General features: G+C 40.0%; 1 protein-coding gene across 6 annotated transcripts in view; it reads right to left on the minus strand.

Annotated features, from left to right (window-relative positions):
* Positions 1–3309: 3309 nt before the first annotated feature.
* daam2 (dishevelled associated activator of morphogenesis 2) overlaps positions 3310–22251 on the minus strand; it is an 80779-nt gene continuing 61837 nt past the window's right edge. For 4 of the 6 annotated variants that reach the window (XM_005746482.1, XM_005746480.1, XM_013914234.1 and 1 more), the window contains 11 exons: positions 21943–21972; positions 19085–19191; positions 17184–17268; positions 16548–16654; positions 15715–15803; positions 13136–13304; positions 12091–12198; positions 11808–11868; positions 11372–11503; positions 5351–5521; positions 3310–5261 (listed from right to left, as the gene is read on the minus strand). In XM_005746482.1, the coding sequence (XP_005746539.1) occupies positions 5049–5261; positions 5351–5521; positions 11372–11503; positions 11808–11868; positions 12091–12198; positions 13136–13304; positions 15715–15803; positions 16548–16654; positions 17184–17268; positions 19085–19191; positions 21943–21972 (1272 nt within the window). In that variant the 3' untranslated portion in view covers positions 3310–5048. The remainder of the gene's footprint in view (positions 5262–5350; positions 5522–11371; positions 11504–11807; positions 11869–12090; positions 12199–13135; positions 13305–15714; positions 15804–16547; positions 16655–17183; positions 17269–19084; positions 19192–21942; positions 21973–22251) is intronic. The other 2 variants (XM_005746484.1, XM_005746483.1) reach the window with 1 other exon arrangement.

The following is a 22251-nucleotide window of genomic DNA, read 5'->3' on the forward strand; positions in this document are numbered from 1 at the left end:
TGAATAGGATGATGGAATTTTCATCCATAAGTGTGTGTATGCAATGAGGACTCCAGATGCCTCTGTGATGACTTTATGTTTCTGTAAGTCTTGGTAACACACGCCCTTTCTTTAGCATTAAATAACTCGTCAAAAACAACCATATCAGAATGATTAATATAAGAGCAAACCTCACACTTTGCCCCCCAAAATGTATCATCTGTTTCAGTGAGAGGTGATCATCAGTCTTTCTGAAATGTAATTCACCATGCCGTCATTTTATACAACACGTTCTGCTCTGCTCTGAAATAACTCGAGAAATGGGTTGAATATTGGTTCAAACATGCAGTTTATGCAGAATGTTTTTACAATTTAAATCCAGCACCAGTAACCAAAGCTGAAACTAAGAACGAAGATCAATCAGGGTAAAAACCAAACATTCATCAGCATCAGCGGTTAAACATGGACCATTTGTTACCTTGAATAATTTCACTTTTTCATAATGAGAGGCACAAACTGGGGTTTGTAGGGTGCTTTGGAAAATGTTTTGGTTGTAGTTTAGTTGCAGTCCAATAGGCTCTCGTAACCTGGCTCCAGTTAAGGAAGATTTAGGCAGGCTGTGACCTGTGCATAAATAAAGTAACATACAAATAACCATTTCTTGGATGGAGCCACTTTATTTCTTCATCACTGGAGCCAAATACTTTCCTCAGGATGATGTAGATGCACAGAGAGTATTCATAAAGCTCACAATTTAGGATTTAAATCATCCATCCATCTTCTTAAGACACTTGACCACTTTATTCCTACATCCCATCAGAAAATTAAGCTCATTGGAACAAGTTAATTTGAAAACCACTGACATTTTTCAGGAATTTGATTTGAATGGCTGCCACTAAACTCAAAATGAATACAAGCATCTCCCCATCCTCCTCATGATCCAAACGCTTGACATAACCAATGAGAGTGAAGGAAAGAAAAAAACAATTTGTTGTAAGGGACAAAAGTTTATTGTAACCCTACAAAAGACACAGGGTGAGAGAAAAAAACAAAACCGAAACAAAATAAATGAAAAACAAACCAAAAGAAAAGCTTCTCGTTCTCATACAAGTGTCAGAACTATCCATCATACACGGACCACAGTTTAATGATTCTGATTTTTAATATAACATTTGTCGTAATGCGTTGTGTACATACAAAATATAGCAAACTAAATAAGGCAAATAAATAGAGGTACAATTTACAGGAAAATGGAACATTCCTCATGTTTTCATCTTTTTTTTAATCTTAACTCAAACATCAACAAACGTGTACAAAATGCTTTTTTTTATTTCTCCAACTGTATATCTTTCAGGTGGAGGGTACGTTTTTCTTTTTCTTCCGAACATGAAAATACTGACTCCTCACAATTATACAAGCTCGAAGAAAGGGTGCAACTTTTCTCAGGCAGTACAGGCTGTGGTTTAACAGGTGTGTTTCAGTTTGCAAGCAGTTTTCTACGAAAGGAGAAACAATTCACACTCTGTGCACCCATCTTTAGGCATGCAGCTCAACACCATGTAATGACAGAAATGTGGTATTGACATAAAATACCCCACCCACAACCGCCCCCCAATCCCTCTTTTTAATTTTTTTTCTCCAGACTCACCAAACCAGGAGACAGGACCTGCTCTGTACCACAGTCGCCTCTTAGTTTCACCACAAATCCCATCTCTGCCATTCAACAGACTCTTAAAGTGTTCCAAGCGGCCCAGCCGGATACTCAGCCTCACTTTCCTCCCTTTCCTATAAACACCATCTTTAATTTCTTCTTCTTTTAAATTTTTTATTTTTATTTTGCACCACTCTTTCGTTGCACCCTTCTAGTTTCTTGAGGGACCTCAGCCCTCGCTGCAAATGGAAATGTCCCATCAACAAAGTGCATTGAAACAAGCTACTTATTTCCATCTTTACACTCAAAAAAAAAAAGAAAAAGAAATCAAAAATCATCAGCCAGTCAATGGCCAAATAGACATCCAACCATGTAGCAACACAAAGGTTTTAATACTGACAATACCCCTCAGGAAATAGTCTGCACTACAACACGGATTAAAGCTCTGAATGAAGGGTTTAAAGAATCTGATGAAGTATAACTCAAAAAGGATCAGAGGCTAGAAAACAAAAGGACTAAAATATACACAAGATGCTGGTTTATTGAGAGAAAATCAAGTAATATCCTCTTTTAAAATTTTAAAAGTGTCTCAAAGTTTTAAGTGATTTTGGTTCACTGGTTAATCTCTGGGATACAATTTCTGTCTCACGTTATGTTTTTTTTAACCTCACAGTAGCTTCTCTCTGCTTCAGAGGGGAAATGAAGAAAATGAACTAAAAGTGTGGAAGAACTCATAAAAGGAAGTGAGTGAGTTTAGCTGTGCACAACACATAACCCCAAACCTTTCTGAGGAAACATTTAAGTGCACCTGCTGAAGTTATTTGGGAGATACTGGGTAGAGCTGTTTTTGACAGGTTGTGAGGTCAGTGAAGTGCACTATAATCGGCCACAAGATGGCGCCATATCCCCACCAAATTCTGTAAGTTTGCTTTGGAAGCCACAAATACAAACGTGAAAACAGGATGAGAGGCACTTAAAACTGAACGTTTACACAACGAAGAACAGAAAAACTCCAGAAAGGACAAACTGGGGAAGTCGCTGTTAGAAATACAAACATGGTGGGTCGAGACCTCTCTTCTGACTCTGAATGAATGTGATGGTTAACATGTAAATGTATGCTTGATGTTGACTTTACACCCCACGATTAGAGCAGTCTTTGTGTGAACACATTCTGCAGCGAAGCTGAAGCCAAAACCAAACCAACGCAGTGCCCAAAACTGCAATTCCTTTAATGACCACTGGAGGCTTGCTCCAAAAGTGAGTCAATCTCCATAAAACTCCCATGTTAAAATGACCAGCTTAAAGCAAAAATAAACATAGTTTTGGTCTTTTTAGCCACTTTCCTACTTTATAACAATTTTGTTTGTGTAACTCCCCCATTTAAACATTATTAAAGTTAAACATATAATTATTATCAGGTCCGTGGCCTCTTTTACTGACAGATATCTGGCAGGCTTCATCTCCGGAAACTGGAGACATTGATTGGTGTCTGGTTAATTGCATACAGACTATCTGTGCTCCAGTTTTCACAACTAGTTAAATTCTAGTACTTCATCTGTATGTTACTTAGCAGACACAGATAACTGCTAATTAAAGCAAATGTTAGCTAAAAGATTAGCACTCCACCCTCTCATCCAAATATGGTCACTTCTGGTCCAAAAAATAAAAAACAAAACAAAAAAAACCCTTAAAAGAACAAAACAAAATGAAAAACAAAAAACAAGCAAAAGAACAAGATGGCTTTATAATGGGACTTCAAAAACCAATGAGCGACATCATAGATGCTACATCCATCTTTTAATACAGTCTATGTGCACTGCTATATATATATTTTTGTTTTCAAAAAGAATCAGATGTTAATACTGATTACACTACAGCCTCACTCCTACTGCTCTAAATACTTCAAATACCTTATAAAAAGGAGGTTGGCTTCCCTTTGTGGGCCTGATTTGACTGACTTGATTGACAAGCTGGAGAAAAAGATGAAAGTACAAATTCTTTTCTATGACATGCTCTGATGTTTTTTTCCTGTGTGTGTCCCACCTACCTTCTTTAAGTGTTTTGTTATACCCTGACATGACAATGAGAGATTCATCACATGGTGCGGTGTGACTCTACCACGGAAAAAGCTGAAAATTAAAAAAGAAAGCAGAGAGATACTGAATAGAGTGAGAATTTAACCTTACTGCAGTAAAGGAACTGCAGCTTGTGCCTTTAAATGAATTTCATGGCATTCCTTCATTATGTTAGTTACAGATAATCTGACAACATACAGGACGCTGTCATTGGCTTGTGGACTTCTGAGTGTAAAGTTTACAAAAAAGCTGCAGTGCAAACAAGACGTACAGATGTGAAAAGTGTGAGCGATTACCTCTTTTTTTTTTCCTTTTTTTACATAAAGCGCAAAATGTATAGAAATTCACTTCAACGGCAACTTGCAACACCAACAAATAATGCATTGCGTGTACAAAAATCCCAAAACATAAAAAAAGACCTCTTTGCAATTAGCTTGTCTGCATCTAAATATAAATATATATCAATGCCTAATTGCAGTATGTTTTGTATTAATACATTTACATTAGTTTTCTCTTTCCTTTGGCACTGTTAATGCCAGAACGATGTTGGTCAGAGTGAAGGTGAGGCCTGACCCATGTGGCACAGTCATGTTTTAAATCAGGTGGATCAGGCTGAGAAGTTTCCTTGAGAAGAGCCGAGCACATCGGGATAGACACGTCCTTCCCGGAGAATGTTGGTATGAATCTGGATCCTTCTTCACTCCTTCAGAAGCCTACAAATCATTCTGGGACGTGTCGACTCCTTGACTTTCTGTGGTTGAGAAGTCTCTTTTCTGGGGAACACCTGATGGTCGAGGTTATTGTTTAATTCCCTTCAGCTTCTTTTTTCCCCCAAATCTGCCTGGAGACGCTTCATAGTCCTTTTACCAATCCTTTGTCTTTGCCTCGTGACTATATACAGTGTGACTGTCCAATCCCAATGTCCTGTGTGCTTTAAAGCCCAGTAGTTAAATGACAGGGCTTTTTCAGCACCGGAGAGCTTGCAGAGGATGTGTGAATGGGGGAGAAAAGTGAAAAAGACTGGGGTGATAGACAGTGAGAGCCTTGAGCACAGTGTTAAAGGATATGGTCAAATGACATGGGCTAATGTGTCACAGTGGTGTGTCCACTTGTCCATCCTGGTAACATCCAGAACAGACGGAGTGGAAATAGCTTTACAAGACCAATCAGAGGAGAGCGCTGCATCCTTCAACACGGCTCGGCCGTTCTTGCAAGTCCAATCCAGCTGTTATTTACATCCTCTCCAATGTCAGCGGTCACTGTCCCACAACCTGGACTAAAGGTGTTAAAAGCTCAACGCAATGGCAGATTTAAGGTGGGGTTTTTTATTCCTGTTCCCCGACCTAGTAGTTAACCTTGGTGACGGTTCTTTCCCGGCCGCCACCCTCCGCCAGCTGATTGACAGAGCGTTTGCGATTTCGCTTGAACTTGTTCAGGTCTTTGTCGAAGACCTCGCCGGAGCGCAAAGCTGAAACCAGGTCGTCAAACTCCCCGCCGACTTCTTCCGTGGTGCCGCTCTTTTTGGCCCGTCGTTCCCGCTCCCGTTGATCCTTAAGCTGGTTAGGAATAGGATACAGAGTTATTGGAAAAAAAAAAATTAACTGTCATCACTGCCTCAGGTGTATTCTCTGCTTCTGTGTCTCACCATCGCCTCCATCCGGGCCCTCCGCTCCTCCTCATCCTTGCGTCGCTGCATGTTCTCGAGGTCCTGTCGTGCTTCGGTGAACGACTGCAAGAAGGTGTCGAAGATCCCGAAAAACTCATCCGGCTGCATTCTCCCTTCTTCCTCCCCAAAGTGCTTCAGAGATTTGGCAAACTGCACAAAGCACATATACCGTCATTAATAAACAATTTTAAACACATTGAAACCAAATGCGTCATTATACAGGCTGGACATGAGCATATGAGCCTGCTCTTCAAATTCATCTACTGCCATTCATGCTGGAAATTAACACACACACACACACACACACACACACACACACACACACACACACACACACGAGTAAGAAATGACTGCATGATTTGACCACCGTATGTCCACCCAGTTCTGTTCAAGCTGTTCGGTGCTCTGCGCCAGGACAAAGCCTGCGGCCAAACACGCTCTACATTCCCACACTGAGCTTTGTGCTGCAGTACTACAGACCACTACACGCACACACATACACACAGGCCCAGTCACAGTCCTAAAACACAACAAGATACAATCTGTACTGCACAGAGGCCATGGTTTGAGGCAGATACTAGCAACACATCTGACCAGTTTTGCAAAATAATGTGCGATAGGTTATTTGTGGAAAGATTTGGATTTCATAAAGCGTAACTGTCACACATGTATTTGGTTTAAGACGATAAACAGGCCACACTGAAAGAGTGAAAGTGAGAGTCAGTATTCTTTAAAAGGGTAGCAGCTGTTCATTCTATCATCTGAAAAAAAAAAAACCCAAACATTTGGGCACTTTTATAAATTTTGCAAAAATAAAGTTTCAAAATACACTCAGGGTGAGGCTACATTCAAGCACAATCTGCAAAGCGCATTTGAAGCTGGTTTTTTTTGGCCATTTGGTTGGAACAGAACAAGCTGGGTAGTTATTCTTTATTTATCTCCATTGGGAAAATGTAAAACATCCCAAGTGTTAGGAGAAGCAAGTCCTCAAAAGCCACCTGGGGGCTTTTGAGGGTTCATTCTCCTGTGCCCAGGTCAAGGGCACGGGGGAATGAACCCAATGCATTTTTAACATCGGAGAAAAACAAGATCTCCTGGAAAAACTCCAAACCCAAACCATGAGTATTTATCCATACTTTGACTTCCTAGATATCGCTAAAGGCACCATGGAAATCTCAGCTGAAGAAAATGCATGTGATTTCTCAAAATCCAGTTCAGCTTAGTTATTAGTGTACTCTCTCATTCGTTAATTAAATTTCAGTTGAACTTTATTTTATTTATACAGCACCAAACCATCTCATGGTGCTTTTTATTGTAAGTACGGTACTTGAATGGTGGGAAATGCAGGGAAAAAGAGAAGAGAAAACAAAAACAACAAAGAATGAAATCAAACTATGGGAGCAGGCAAATGTTGAAAATATATGCCATGCTGAAGACAAAGAGAATGAAAAGAGGAGAGTGTGCATCAAGAGGAGCATCCAATAGTCTGAGCCTATAGCAGCATAACTTAAGGATGGTTCAGGGTCATCTGATCCAGCTTCTAATAAAAGTTTCATCACTAAATTAAAGTTTCATCCTCATCACTGCTTTCATATTCATTTTTGTTTCACTCCTTCCTAATCTCACAGAGTCACATTTAAAGTCAAAATTCCCCAGCTTTTACGGTAAATAAAATATATCTCATCTCAGATCACTAACAAAGAATCTTCATATATTTACTCTTTTGGTTGATTTATTTCAATACAATAAACAATAAATGGTACATTTTAAACCCTTTAGGTAAAAACAGCCTCTGTTGTTCTCTTCTGCACTGTGCTATTATCCTCTGTCTCATCTTCAGGGAGAGTTCAGTGACAGTAAACATGACTCTAGTTTATATGAGGTTAGCATCATACTGTAAATGGTCCTCGTGTTGTGATAAAACCATCCTGTCATTATGGTACTAGTCTCCATGGCAACCCCACCGTCATCACTCTCTCTCTCCTAGTAATTATGTGTCTGGTCAAATCTGTTTCCTCTCGTCCCCTTGGGTCTGAGCTAAATGAGTAAACACACACGCGCGCGCATGCACACACACACGTACTCCTGCACACACAATAAAATGAAGAATGTGAAGTTACAACACTGTGCAGCTCATTTCACACAACCACTAAAATAAACACAGGCAAGCTCTGTGAGAGAGCCAATTATCTCTTTGCATTCTCTGATTATTTATTGCGCCTTATTTTTATTAATAATAGATTTTAAATTACGACTTTAAAAATAAAAAATAAAACTGTGTTTGTTGTTCAAAAATACTCTATGAAAACCTATATGACTGATCTGTTTACACATTAGATAAATCATATTTTATCCAACATGAAAACCCTGTACGAGATGATCGGTCCTCCTGTGATGATCAGTGAGCAGCGGTGTGCTTTCATGCTTAGAAAAAGCACCGTAGATGTAATTTTTGCTTTGGAAGATGAGATGTTGATGGAGAAGAACAGAAACAGTTGCTTTGTGTCTTTGTGGATCTAGAGCTAGGGTACCAGGGGAGAAATCATTGTGCTCTATGAGAAAGTTAGGTGAGACTGGGGTATGACATGTATAAGGACAAGTGTATGCTAGGAGTGACAGATGGGTTCAAAGTGGGAATGTGATTACATTGGGGATCTAAGCTCCTTCTTGTTTGCAACAGTGATGGACAGGTTGACAGATGATGTTGGGCAGAAGTCTCTGTAGACTCTGATGTTTGCAGATGACATTATGATCTCTAGTGAGAGTAGGGAGGAGAGTCTGGAGACCAGATTGGACAACATTAGAAATGAGCACATCAGAGAGATACCCTACCCTAAAGGTAGCAGCTGAAAGAAGCAGATGATACAGCTTCACAAAAAGTGATAAATGCTGTCAGTACTCAGCTTTTAGTGGCAATTTATGCACCTTAAAATTAATTAATTAATTACAAAAATAGTCAAAGGAAATCCTAGGGTAAGTACAGTTGCTGAATGGAGGCATTTATTACAGCATGACACACTAAAAGGCCCCAACTGACAGAGAGGAGGATGCACATGCACAGTCAGCCTCACCAAGTCATTTGTCTGGAGGCATTGGCTAATACGAACATGCTGCCAAGCAAGCTAAAGAGGCACTTAGAAAGTAAACATTACTTCTGAGAAAAACTCTGGCTACTCAAAAGAGTGCTGGCTCTGACTCAAGCATCCTCCAATGCTTAAACATCAGATACTCCAAAATCCAAGTACTGATCAGCCACAACAACCTGCTGGCCTAAGATCATGTAGGCACCAAAACAGCTCAATGAAACCTAAAGGTTCCCAGTTTAAACTTGTAGCACGACGATCAGTGTTACATCTTCTGGTGTATTTCCAGATGAGTAAAGGTTCTAGACAACTTTCATTCATTTTGGTATATATGCTTACAATCTGAGCAATACTTCTGATTTTGAGTCTACCATATCTGCAACCAGTCAGACTCAAAATAATTTAGCAATTGTTTACTTCTTAAAATAGTCCGAGGCTCTAACAGAACTGCATAGAGCAAAATATGTCTACTAGCTGGTAAGTTAAGCTTAAGCAGACCCTTTAACTTTAACAACGACAACAACAATAACGGTGGTTAACACTGTTGCCTCGCAGCATGAAGGTCCTGAGTTCAATTCCATCATCAGGTATTTCCAGATGAGTAAAGGTTCTAGACAACTTTCATTCATTTTGGTATATATGCTTACAATCTGAGCAATACTTCTGATTTTGAGTCTACCAAAATCAGAGAGGTGTGGAGTTTGTATGTTCTCCCCGTGCCTGGGTTCTCTCTGGGTACTCCGGCTTCCTCCCACAGTCTAAAGACATGCAGTTAGTGGGGATATGTTAATTTGAAACTCTGAATTGCCTGTGGGTGTGAATGTGAGCGCGAATAATTTGTCTGTGTCTATGTGTTAGCCCTGCGACAGACTGGCGACCTGTCCAGGGTGTACCCCTGCCTCTCGCCCTAAGACAGGTGGGATAGGTTACAGCCCCCCCGCGACCCTGAAAAGGATACGCGATAGAGGATTGATGGATGGATAATAATAATAATAATAATAATGACAACAACAACAACAACAGGCAAATGTGAAAAATGCTGTGATGGATTAATTTGATCATGTCTCTACAGGGTGGTCATTATGTTGATCTTTAAAGACTTAATAGACAGAGTTAATAAGTACCTGTAAGATGGCAAAAGAGGCACTGTATTAAAACTACAGTTCAGAAAGCGTTGGAGAAGGTTTAGCAGCAGTATAAAGAAAAAACGTCATTTAAAACAAATGGACCCAGACATCCAGGGACTCTGGTTTGGTTGTATGAACAATGAAAGTGTGACTTGAAAAGCTCTGTTATGAAGGCAGATTGATGACCAGGAACAGTCTGCAATGTTCTTTTTGGTGGCCAAATTCACATTAGTTCTTGAACTTTTTCAACAGGCCACCTTTACCACTATTGCTCATAATTCTTTTAATCTTTTGATTTTTCATTCACTTGGCTTTCTTTCTGACTTTTTTTTTGACAAAACATGAAGCTTTGATTCTTAACTTATGGGTCTGAAAATGTAAGCCAGTGCTGAGTTTTTTAAACAAGCATTCTTTCTAACAGCCAGCAGGGGGTGTCTCGTCTGGTTGTAAAAATGTGATCGTGTAGAAGCCTTTAGGAAAATGTACCTTGTTCTGTAAGATCATTTAACAGTTAAAAAGGTCTCCACTGCTAGTTTCAAGTCTTACTAAACACAACATGATGTTCGTTTTGTAAATTAATGACCATATTAGAGTTAGAAAGAAGGGTGAAACGGAGTAAATATGCTTATCTTTATATAAAATCTTTGACTGTTAATATAAACCAATCCTGGCTTTTTTGAAATAATTCCATTCCCTCCTCTTGAAACGTCTCTCTCTATAACTCACAAGAACAACCGTAATCCTTTCTAGTGATTTTTCCACTGTGTGTATCTCCATCGCTGACATGCATGCAGACATGCTTGTTGCCATGGATGCTGTGTGAGCCTCAGCAGGCTGCCTGCTCCATTTAGTCATTTTCTACCTTGTTGAGGATGAAGCGTACGCCCACGCTTCCATCTTTTTATTCCTCTGGAAACTTAACAGGGCGTCAGAGGGCCTCGACAAGCACTGAATCAGTGTGTCAGACTCCCCACTTAACAACCACACAGGCACAGTCTGGGCTGGTGAACACAGGTCTTTTTGTTTTACAGCGGTGCCCAAATCCTCCCCTTCTCTTCCAGTGACATTCCAACTAGAACATTTTCCCTCCATTTTTTTTTTTTTTACTGACCTCCTCCTTCAACAAATAATTAAGCAAAGACGAGGCTCAACCTGAAACACACGTCCTCCTTTCAATTGGTTCATGGCATAGACTGTATGTAAAATATGCAAATGGACAATGTGATGCCACTTGTTGGCTTTTTGAGGACAATTCTGATGATAAAATGTGCTAATACTAAGATTCATAAGGTTTCAGTGTGCCAGAATCGACATGCTAAATGTGCAGCAGATCTCCCAAGGCCTGGAAATTAAATAACGCGTTCACATAAATCTTTTCAACACTTTGGGATTCTCAAAGTCCCACTGAAATCTTCAACTTACATACCTCCTGCTATACATCAATACATGAGACAGCATGGTTCAAAGGGCATTTGTCCCAGTGGTAAAAAAGAAAAGTGTGTGGATTTAAAACACTAACATTCAGAGACAGACACAAAGGGAAGACGTGGGGGGAGTACGGGGTAATCTTTCAATGCTGGGTTTCCCCGACCTGCCTAAAGTCATCCCGCTGGACAAAGAGGGATGCTCAGAAGTTTCTTTTTCCCCCCATCAGTTTCTGTAATTTCCATCTTTCCTGCTATTCTGTCTTTCTGACATGAAAGCTTGGCAAGTTGCCTCGCCACCCACACGCTCATATGAACTTACACTTACAGTACGACCCAAATATGAGCGGTTAAATATTTGGTTACCTTGTCCTTGGCTTCACTCAGCTGGTCCTCCAGTTCAGAGAAGCTGAAGCCAGCCACCGTGATGAAGTCACCAATCACGGCCACAAACTTATCCCCTCGTTCCCTCGTCCTGCTCTGCTGGTAGTGCAGCTCCTGATGCGGGTAAAACGAGACGAGAGGCGTGTGATTGGTCGGTCTCTGAGGCTGAAGCATGCTTCATTACAATTAGTTTCACTTGAGCTTTCTTGGAACTCGGATGTGCGTATTTGTGCTGTAGCGCTCGTGTTCGCGTGTGGCAGAAAACATGACATGTCGCTTTCTGTGTCGCAGAGCGTGGAACATTACCAGCATTTAAACACCTCGCCCTGCTGCCCATCTCCGCACTGCTCGAAAACATAATTACAGACAGGAGAAGAACCGATGGGAGGGAGCGTGACACAAACGCACAACAACTTACCGCCTCCAGTGCCTTCAGTCCACTTCTGATACTATGCACTTCTTTTTCCAACTCTGACAAACTGCAGAAGAAGGAAAGACAAATATGATGACAACATTTGTTAGCTGTTTATTTATGTGTGTCACAACTCACATTGTCTGTTGCTTTTTATCAAGAATTTCCTCAACATATTAAAAATCCTAAACAATTTTACTCAAGTAACAGCTGACACGGTCCTACTGTAACCACATGCAGTCAGAGGGAGAAATGCTCTTTTCCCTCAAGTGAAATATTGCACACTTACTTGACTTTGGCAGCTTCTGGTACGCTGCTGAGGTCCTGCTGGATGTGAAGCGTGTCCGGGTAGTTCTTCTCAAAGATCATGATCAAGTAGTGCAACATGGTTATGTTCCTATCGAATAATAAATAAAAAGAAAAATAGAATCAAGCAAAACAGAATTAACCAAAGTAATTTATGGAAGGATAAGGAATAGCCTCCTTTATTTTTACTCACTTTATTTAAAACACAGGTCTTTGCTATTATTTCCATACTAACTATAAGATACATCAACATATACAGAAATTGCACTGGCACAAGAGTTGCAGTACATGATATTTACTGATAGATGTGCTCAGTGAGTGCACCCGCTGAGCATGGCACAGTTCTGTGCATGCAACTGATGCAAGCAGTAGCTCTCTTGAGTTAGGATTTAGTATAACTTTGCACAATCAACATCAGTATCTGAGAGGTTTTTTTTTACCATTTAAAGATAAGCAATTGCAACATGAACATGAGACAGAGCTGAGATACTTAATCCTAAGGCAAAGGTGTAAAGTAAACTAATAAAAGGAAATAAATGTACTTGTTTCAGTTGTATTAGGGCTTAAGGTTTGAATTATTAGGGCCGTGGGCTCTTTGACTGACAGGTAGATGGAAACACAGCCAGCTGTGGTTGCTAGCTGCCTGCTAGGATTCAGCTCAGCCTGTTAGATCATTGAACTAGATCTCGGGAGCATGTTTGTGCTGCTGGTGTTCTTTAGATAATTTTTAATGCACCTACAACTTTTAATGCTTGCTGTGCGGGTAACTGTACTGACAGACCATCCAAGAAGTCTGTTGTCAGCTTTTAGAAAGTGAAATATTCTTGGATTTTATTCAGCATTTCTATCCGTTTTATGCACCCATAAGTCCTATAAATGCAACTTGCTAACCGAGATTGCTAAAACTGTCAACTAACCTATCCAAATAAACTAAAGCACTTATCCAAATGTAGTCACTCCAATAAACAAGCAGGCCCGCAGCACAAGTCAACACTTGTAACAAAGTGGATTAACTGAAGACAGCCCACCTGTCTATGCTGGACTTGGTGTCAGCGATCTTGTTGAGGCTGGAGATCTTAAACCCGAAGGCATTGCCTCTCTGGCCTTTGTTCATGAAGTTGCCGAAGGCCAGCACCACCTCCAGGACCTGAGTCAAACGTTTGCTCCGGACCACCTCCTTGGACGCGTTCAGGATGGCTGTAGGAAAATGAAGAGGGAGAAAGAGAGAGAGAGAGAGAGGGTTGCAGCTGGAGACATCATTTAGCTGGTGACTGATATGTGTGCACTCTCAGCTTTTCATATTACATAACACTCTGGGCTTTCACCATCTCCTTCCATTCTGTTACTCTACTCAAACCCACAGACACGCATACAACCTAAAAATCACCATCCTTTCCTTCATTTCTAACATCCTTCATGATGAGTGATCAATATTTCCCAAAACAACTGGGCAGCTCGGTGGGGAAACCCATCGAGTCCTTCCATCCATCCATAAAACAGCAGAGGGAGGGAATATTCCAAACATAACTCTGTAGTGTCAGCCTCTTTCCTCCAGAGAGCTGCAAGGTCTGGCAAAGTGCAGGTGGTTCCCTGTCTCCACAGAGGAAACCTCAGTGTGAATGTGAAAATCATTAACAAGTTTCATCTTGTTATTGTTGCAGTTCTTTGTGCTGTGATGCAGCATGGGAATCAGTCTTCTGGCTCTGCTGTCAGGGTTCTGAAAGGCTTCTATTGAACCTGCTGGGTGGTCCAGGGAAATATTGACTCATGCAGAGTATATGACAAAGCAACATGAATAATAAAAGGGGATGAACACTTTATTACGGTCATCCACAAACTGTGGTTTGCAAATATTTTGGGATTCTGGAGGTCTGAGTGGATCCACCAACTCACAGGATGCCTGTACTTTATTTCCAGTCCATCGAGGGATCAGAAGCAGAGGCGCCGAATTCATTTTAGAAGAGGGGATCCAAAAAAAGCAAACAAATAAAGTCTGTATCCAGAGAGATCTGGACCGGAAGTGAAGCTGCTGTTTATGACTAAAAAGCATGTTTTACTACACCGGTGACATTTTTAGAATGTGACCAAAGTGAATAAATACTGTGGACATGACATGCAAAATGTCACTTAAGTAACAGTAACAGTGTTACACACGCGCTGTATGTGTGGTTAATAAAAGCATTTTGCCCGTATTCATTATGTGTGTTAATGCTACATAAAACACAATCTCTGCAAGCTGTGCAAGACATTAAAGACAGTTGACAATTGATTTTCACCACTAGGAGGATGAGGATTTTTTGTGCTTTTTGGCTCCTACTTCAATCACTGGTGATTAGCTGTAACATTTTACTTGTTCCCAGACAATCTGACAAATGTCTCACAGCACACACAAGCTGAACTACCAGTCAGCAAATAAAACATTGCTCTCATAAGTGATGTGATGCTCATCAAAGGCCAGAAAAAACATTCCGGATTAGCAGAGCAGTGTCTTTAAAGTAGATCTGGCTCAAAGAGACTCAGTCACAACACACCCTGAGCATGCACGTGCATGCACACATGGCTATGAACCTCACTGGAAGCCTTTTCCCTCACTCTTTGAAGTTAGCTGCAGCATTTACAAGAGACGCTCTCCCCTCTTAACATAGGCCAGCTTTCCAAAACAGCCTCCCTGGTAACCTGAAAGCTGGCTTGATGGGGGAAAAAAAACCCATACATAGTTGACCGTCCTCTCGCATCATGCACACGCACACACAAATTTAACTCAAAGGTAGGATTGTGAAAAAGCTTTGGTCTTGGTGTTCGCGGCTGATGACATTTCTAGTGTGGGAAACGTTGTTTTGTTTCTGGGTGTGTAACTGTGTGCCCTAAAAAGAAAATAAGTGCTGGAAAATGTAATCTTCTTTTCCATTTTTCTGTCAAACTGCGTCAAAAGACTGTTTGACGACAGTTCTGATGCATGAATCGAATCTAAGGTCAACTAATATTTCTGGCTTTCTAAGGAAAAGCTGCCATTATGCAATATTTTATGACTGTCTCCACCCCATCTGAAGCAATCAGCTGCAAGCTCCATTCTTGCTCAACATAATCTGTAAAAATAGGTCACAAATACATAACTCCATTTCATGGCAACTGTGTGTGTGTGTGTTTTTGTTTTTCCTCTCATTACTCAGCAGCACTGAGGGGCACTGGCATTACAGTTCTGTTTTAAAAGCCAAATAATCTAGTTAATTTTTCACTGTTTGCTTTTCACTGTTCATATAATTAACATTTTTTTTAACCATATTTCTCTTTTCCTTTAGCTGCCACAAAATTTAAATCCCTGCTGGATTTGGTTTCCTCACATCAGCGCACATGTGCAGCTATGGTGCAGAGAGAAGTAGCAAGAAAAGCCTCGATGAAAACATGAAGCAAAATTTTCATGCACATAGAAAGCCAATGCAATGACCGGGCATTGGCACAAGTTTGAGCAGGGCAACACAAATGGAGGTGAATTCCCGTTTGCACGAGTGAAACTGTCACTGATGTGTTTTATACAAAAATGGGGATCCAAGAAACAAAGTTCATGTTTACATAACCTTACAGTGGCCTCGGAGGTGTTTGTTCTTACCTTCAACCTTAGGCTTTGTTTCAGCAAGACGCTCTGCAAACTTCTTCTTAAAGAACAGAGCCTGCAGTCTCTGCTGGTAATGGTCAATTCTGTTGAGGAGAAAAGAGTGACAGAGGGGGGGAAATGGGGGGAGGTGAGTTACATCTGTCTCCAGGGGAGTCCAAGTTCAAAGCTAGAAGTCACTCAACTGTGCAAAACTCCCTCTCTCAGTTTTCACTGCATTATCATCCAATAAGCGCCTATCAAAATGGAGAGTTGACAAATGGATTTGTTAAACTTGCTCAAAAGTTCACCAAAGGAGGGGGTGGGGGGGATTTCAAAGAGGGACTCAGGATATTAAATTGCAAAAAAAAGGAACTAACTAATTCCCAGATGTGTTCCTCAGACCAGCGGATATGTGGTCAAAAGGGTAGTAGCAGAGGAAACAAAGCAGAAAGGTGATATTTCATTAAAAGGAAACAAATAGATTTGTCTGTCAGGAAAAAACGAGTTCTGAGAACTAGAACAGCATCCAGGAAAAAGGCATTGATTTAGGCATTGGTGTTACTACAGTTGTCAAAACAAAACTAGTTTCTTCAGCTAAAAAAATGAATCACACCCAAGCTTGAGGCTTGTTTGGGATTCCACCCTTGTCTCCGTGCATTGAAAGCTATCAATTAAGCACCCATTCCCTGACTGGATGATCTTTTCTTTTTGCATTAAATCTGTTGCAGCTTCTTAGAAATTAAGTTCCTTTAAAATTAGTAAATTAAAACTGCAGTGAAACATATGAATTATACGCCTAACCTAGCATGGATGTTGTTACCTGAAGCTGAGTATCACACTATGTTTACCTGCTCATCTCAAAGAGGAAGCGATCAGCTCGGGCCATCCTCTCCAGCTCATGTTTGTGCTCCTCCAACAGGTCGATATCACTTTTCTCTGGGACAAACTTCAAAAGCTAGAAAGACAACAAGAATCCAAAAGTTCACGCAGAAGACTGTTGGCAGCATTTTAAACGACAGAATCGGGTCTGTTTTAATGCCGTGGAGCAACAATATTTAACAATAGATTGTAGCTTTGTGCCTTGTGTACAAAGATTTCACAGGCTGCTCTTAATCTAATCATGAAATTAGCAACTGTAGATAATCTGCAAATTCTTCTTTATTTTACATTTAGACACATTATTGTTAAACTCCATGCAGTGAACAACGTCTCATTTTTTTACTTCTCCTCTTTGCGAAATGTTTCACCTTGTTATTTTACTTTACAATAATGCACCAATCCCAAATAAATATATTATTAAGATTTACTAACTATTGCATTCTGCTTTTATTCACTTTTTTTTTTTTACATTGCCTCAGATTCCTTTGAAGCTTGATTATCATCAATAATTACATTTTCTTTCCATAATAAAGCAAGTATAGGGACATTGTTTTGACCCAACAAGTCGCAAAAAACCTGAAAAGCTTATTTTCACTGGACCATACCTGCTCCAGCATATCTTTAGCAAGCTCTTCTCTCTCATCCATCTCCAGGATTGCCCTCTTGATTTCTTCATTGCTCATTTTTAATCTAAAGGGTTAAAAAAACCAACTTTATTACAGTAAAAGAACTACTAGTGGACTAGCTCATTGCTCATAATACCAGCCTGGACCAGTGACAAACCCCGGGAACACTGCCAGCTGTTTTCAGTGCATCTGATCACTGAGCCGGGTTGCAATCAATAACAGCATTGTTAGTCTGTGCAGCAAACCCTTTATTGACCAACTGCTGACCTCATTTGGGTCTAGTCTGTAGCCCAGGGTCATTTGCTATTGACTCGAAAAGGAGTTCAGGGACCACGCTGATGTTTTGTCAGACACACAAAGAGCTCAGAAAGCATATGTATTGATCTGTAGAGGGGGTAGAGCTTAAATTCTCAAAAGGGCTTCGGACCAGCGCTATTAGGAGACAGACAAATAGGAGCCATATTGCCAAGTGGATCTTAAATGATGACAATTGATTCGGGTACAGATGCAGAGGGATTCAAAAGCCCTTGGGTGGGGGACTAGGGTTGAATAAATGCGAGTTAATATAATGTAAGCGACTCAATGTAGAGTCTGCTTGTAGCTGAATGTGTAATAATAGACCGGATTTTCACAGTAGAAATCAGAACATTACTTTCCAAGATGTTGCTTTAGCTATATAATGCTTTCAGATAAAGATGTATGGATTGAGTTACACTCACAGATGGACTAGGTGTCCATTAAAAACACATTTCTGGCTCTAGATGCATGAAGCCATCATTCCAAGCAGCTCCCACACAGAGTTAGTGCTCTAACCCCTGACCTAATGTTACTTATTTATCAGTGGTCTGCACTGAGGCCATTTCTTCAGCACTATAAAACTAATTAGCAGATAATTACTGTGGCTGAGTGAGCTCCAACCACTGCAAATACAACAAAGCAAAAACATAAAATAAAAGAAAATAAAAACAACAAACATGCTGCAAGTAGTCCAGAAAAAAAAAGCTGGGAAAGTCTTGGAAACAGTCATGTTGGACCTAAGCTGAAGGAATTAGCTGGAAAAGATAGGTTTCCAGAGAAGATCTGAATATGAGTAAAAAGAAAAGATTAAAAAGGCCTAAGTGAAAAGGTCCGGTTAGAGTTACACTAGGCATGAATCTAGAAATCAGGACTAAAAAGCTACTGGTTTAATGACCTAAGCGAACCAGGCTTAAGAGTGTTCCAGGTCTGAGAAATAACCTGAGGCTATATGTTTCACTTGTTTATAATATTTTAAATATTTTTTATAAAATTATTGCTTAATTTAATGAGGAGGTATCCAATATAACACTGTCACCATAGGCAAAAATATTCCTACATTTACTTCTCAACTATCAGGAAATAAGCCTGCACACTTCAAAATAAAACCAATAATCTCTCCAGACTGTAGTGGAGACTGGATGTAATAAAAGCATGAAAGACCTTCTCAAGCTCGTTAAAATAAATAAAGAAATAAAAGCCGTCTCATTGAAGAAAATAATCAAATATGAAGCCAACATTCTTCATATGAGATTTGCATGCTGAGAAGAGTCCGGTGACAGCAATACATGTATACGTGAGAGGACAAACAAACCTTTAGCTTTGAAATAACCGGATCTATAAGTCTAATTCAAGAGAAAAATTTAAAAAATAAAGCCGGAATTTTTTAGCATAACAGTTACAATTTGTTACAGCATTTACAGAAGACTGACATGTATGTCATACGTTAGTGTAATCTGTATAAGAGTAACTCAAAAGGCAGCCTTGCAAGTTGCAGCGCATCGAGATCTCACAGCAGATGCTAATCAGCTGTTTACTGATGATGCGATACACTATGATTAATCATTCAAGCCGAAGCCCCTTACTTTGAAAGCAGGATGACACAATTCTGTGCACGTCTGCCATCAATGACTGACAGCTCTTTGACCTTCCGCGTGCTGACGTATATGTCATCCATCGAGCCAGTCTCTTTCTGCAGAAAGACAGAAAAACAGATTACGTTTTGCTCGCATAAAATGCAAAGCGTGCACACTTTAACGTCTTTTCCTCGCATCTGCATGACATCTTTAGCTGGTTGAGAGACGACCCCTTCTGAGCGTTTAACAATGTGATAATTTAGAACAGATTCACGAAACTTTAAACTACCAAAGACAGTTTGTTGCAGTTGTTTAATCATTTATCAAACTCAGACTAAAAGGCTGCACTCTGGCCAAACACTTTAGTCATTCCCCCGACCTGTTTTTGCAGTTTTCTGAGGCCATAACGCACATCTCATTAAACATTATAAACTCCTTGACTCAGGATGGGAAGGGGCATGAAAACATGTGACACAAGCTGTGGAACAAAAAAATAAATAAACTCTACAGCAGGTCTTGGGCGAGGACATTTTTTTGGTGAGTCACCATTGCAAATCCAATGCAGGCAAACCTATAAACTTTGCAGAGCAACAGGAAACATGGCTGATAGCTTGATGTAAGCCAGTCAGATATTTCTGTAAGCTCTGCACAAATGTAGTATTAAAATGCACCAGGGGAAAGAACACATGTCTGAGAGGACTGCATGTTAAACGCATTCTATTTATGGTCCGATCTGCTTTCCTCCCTGCCAGAATACGTTCTTCCTGAGGTCGTTGAGTATGACATTTGTAAAACAGATGTGGCTTGTAAAGAAAGTGTCGTTTTTCCATGCCCGTGCTGACCCAAGGTGCCTGGCAGCCAACTGAGGTTGGCACCGGGTTAGGGGGACAACTCCCATTCACTGAAAACTGCCAAAGCCCTCTCTGCACAAGCGGTGAAAGCTATTGTGCCAACTTAACCAAGTGAAACTGGAGACTTTATCTTTTCTAACAGCTATGAAGTAACAGTGATGGAAATGTGGCGTTTACAATTGCATATTCAGGCTTTTTCCAGCTGAGATTATAATGAATAATTAAAGAAATTAAAGATGATTATTGTAATTATGGTAATCAACACAATAACAAAAAGGCAAGATAAGGAGTAATAAGGCAGTGATGCAGTGATGATTGGGATTAATGTGGACCCTCTACTCATTTGTATTGGCACCATTATATTATCCAGTGATGAAAATCATATCTTTAACACTGGAGAATTATTAACCTTAGTTTAAAGCAGTGGAAAATAATCTGATTTATGAAGCGTGTATGACATAAGATAGTTTGCTGGAAGTTTTCTGCACTTCTAGAGAGATGCCAGGAGAAACCTGAGACCAACTGGCTTCAAAATAAAAAAAAACAACAAAAAAAAACTGTACTTTTAGTTAATTTTTCTGAGGATTTTTTCCCCCCCCAAATTCTCCACCGTGCTCACTGGTTAATGTTGTTGCTAAATTTGGTTTTACTCCACTCACCGAGACTCTTTTGGTGAAGAAAGCTTTGGCTGGAAATGGTGCTAACAAGGGCAGTGAGATTGAACGGAAACTGCAAAACCATGGGCCATAAAACCAAAACAATTATCTTAAAGAAACCGTAAGCCTGTTTCAGCAAAAACAAAACACAAAATCAATAGGTTTTTATACTAGGTGACCACTTTGGTGCCTAAACTGACCAAACAGAGAATGGAAAAAAAGTAATTAAGATAAGATCTCGAATGGCACACAAACTTGTGTTTCCTGGTTAAAAGTCATTTATCTGATTTGGACCAACACCACGCCCTCTGCCTCTCTTTACTGCCTTTGTAGTACTAGAGCCTAGAATTAAGCTGAAAACAAAGCCAACACAAAAAATTGCAGTTCCTCTAGTGGCCTCTAGTGGCCACTAGTGATCGCTAGCTCCCACAGTGTGTCAAACCGCAAAAACTTGCATGTTAAACCATTTAAGTTTACAGCAAACATAAACATGTGTACAGCTTGGTAAAAAAAAATGGTTCATAAAAATTTTTACAGTGCCTAATTTCTTTTCTTTTTTTAATAACTTCTCCACCTGGATATTGGCGGCTTTGTTAGAGAGGTATATGCCCACATAGGTAATGGATGCTTGTAGCTGTCTTGCTACACTATGTTTGTGAAATTGGTGCCTTCTGGATAATTACTAATATAAATATCTAGGAATTAATATGATTGTTGGATGTGCAATTGCATGGACCATACAGCAGTTCTGGTTGGTTTTAATGTTTCCTTAGTCTGTTAGCAAAATTAGCAGATATGTGGGTCTGTCTATTGCAAACAAGCTAGCTCGCATTTGCTGCTAACATATTAGTCCACTGTCATCTAAATATAGTAACTTCTAGCTCCAAAAAGCCAGCATGGTGGTAATGGTAATGCTAATCTTACAGCTTTACAATGTCCCCAAAGCCAAAAGGTGATATCACTATGGCCACATCCATCTTTGATATACAGTCTGTGGTTTTTGCATATCAACTCCACACAATGCTAGAGAGATATTTGATTTGACTGATGTTTTTGTTCTAACATATTTAGGTATAATAATGTTGAGAAACGTTCAGGGCTGCAGTGCATGTGTTCTGTCGTTAAGCTATGAGAATGCTTTGGCATTAGAAAACTGCACAGGATAATTTTATGTCATAACTTTTACACTGTATGACTTATCATTAATATTCAAAATCTTGATGCTAAGGTATGCCGATCAAAGTTCATACATTCAAACCCATTCATTACACTATTCTAGCTGGCTGGCTGCTTCTTTGTTGCAGAAGAGAAAATAACAGAGAAATAAAGATGGTTGAGAAGCTAGAGGATTTAAACTCACCTGTTTGAAGGATTGGTTAGTGAGCAGGTCCTGCCCAGGCAGTCGAAGAGTGCAGAGAGACACAAAAAAAAAAATTGAAAACACATGCAAAGATTAGCACATCAAGCAGAAAAAAGGTGGTGGCTAGAGCAAAGAAATATAACTACGCACACTACAAGCTGAAGCCGGGAAGCCCTCTGTGAGAAAAATCATCTACCGTCCGAGTCATCAGGGGCTCATGAATCTAAACCTCTCTGTACTGCATAAATTTGGTTTCTGTCTTCTCAAAGAGGTCATGATTGTTATAATGAATTCTTTTGATTGCATCTA

The sequence above is a fragment of the Pundamilia nyererei genome, unplaced genomic scaffold (genome assembly GCF_000239375.1).
Source record: "Pundamilia nyererei isolate P.nyererei 1_Seehausen unplaced genomic scaffold, PunNye1.0 scaffold00179, whole genome shotgun sequence".
NCBI lineage: Eukaryota > Metazoa > Chordata > Actinopteri > Cichliformes > Cichlidae > Pundamilia > Pundamilia nyererei.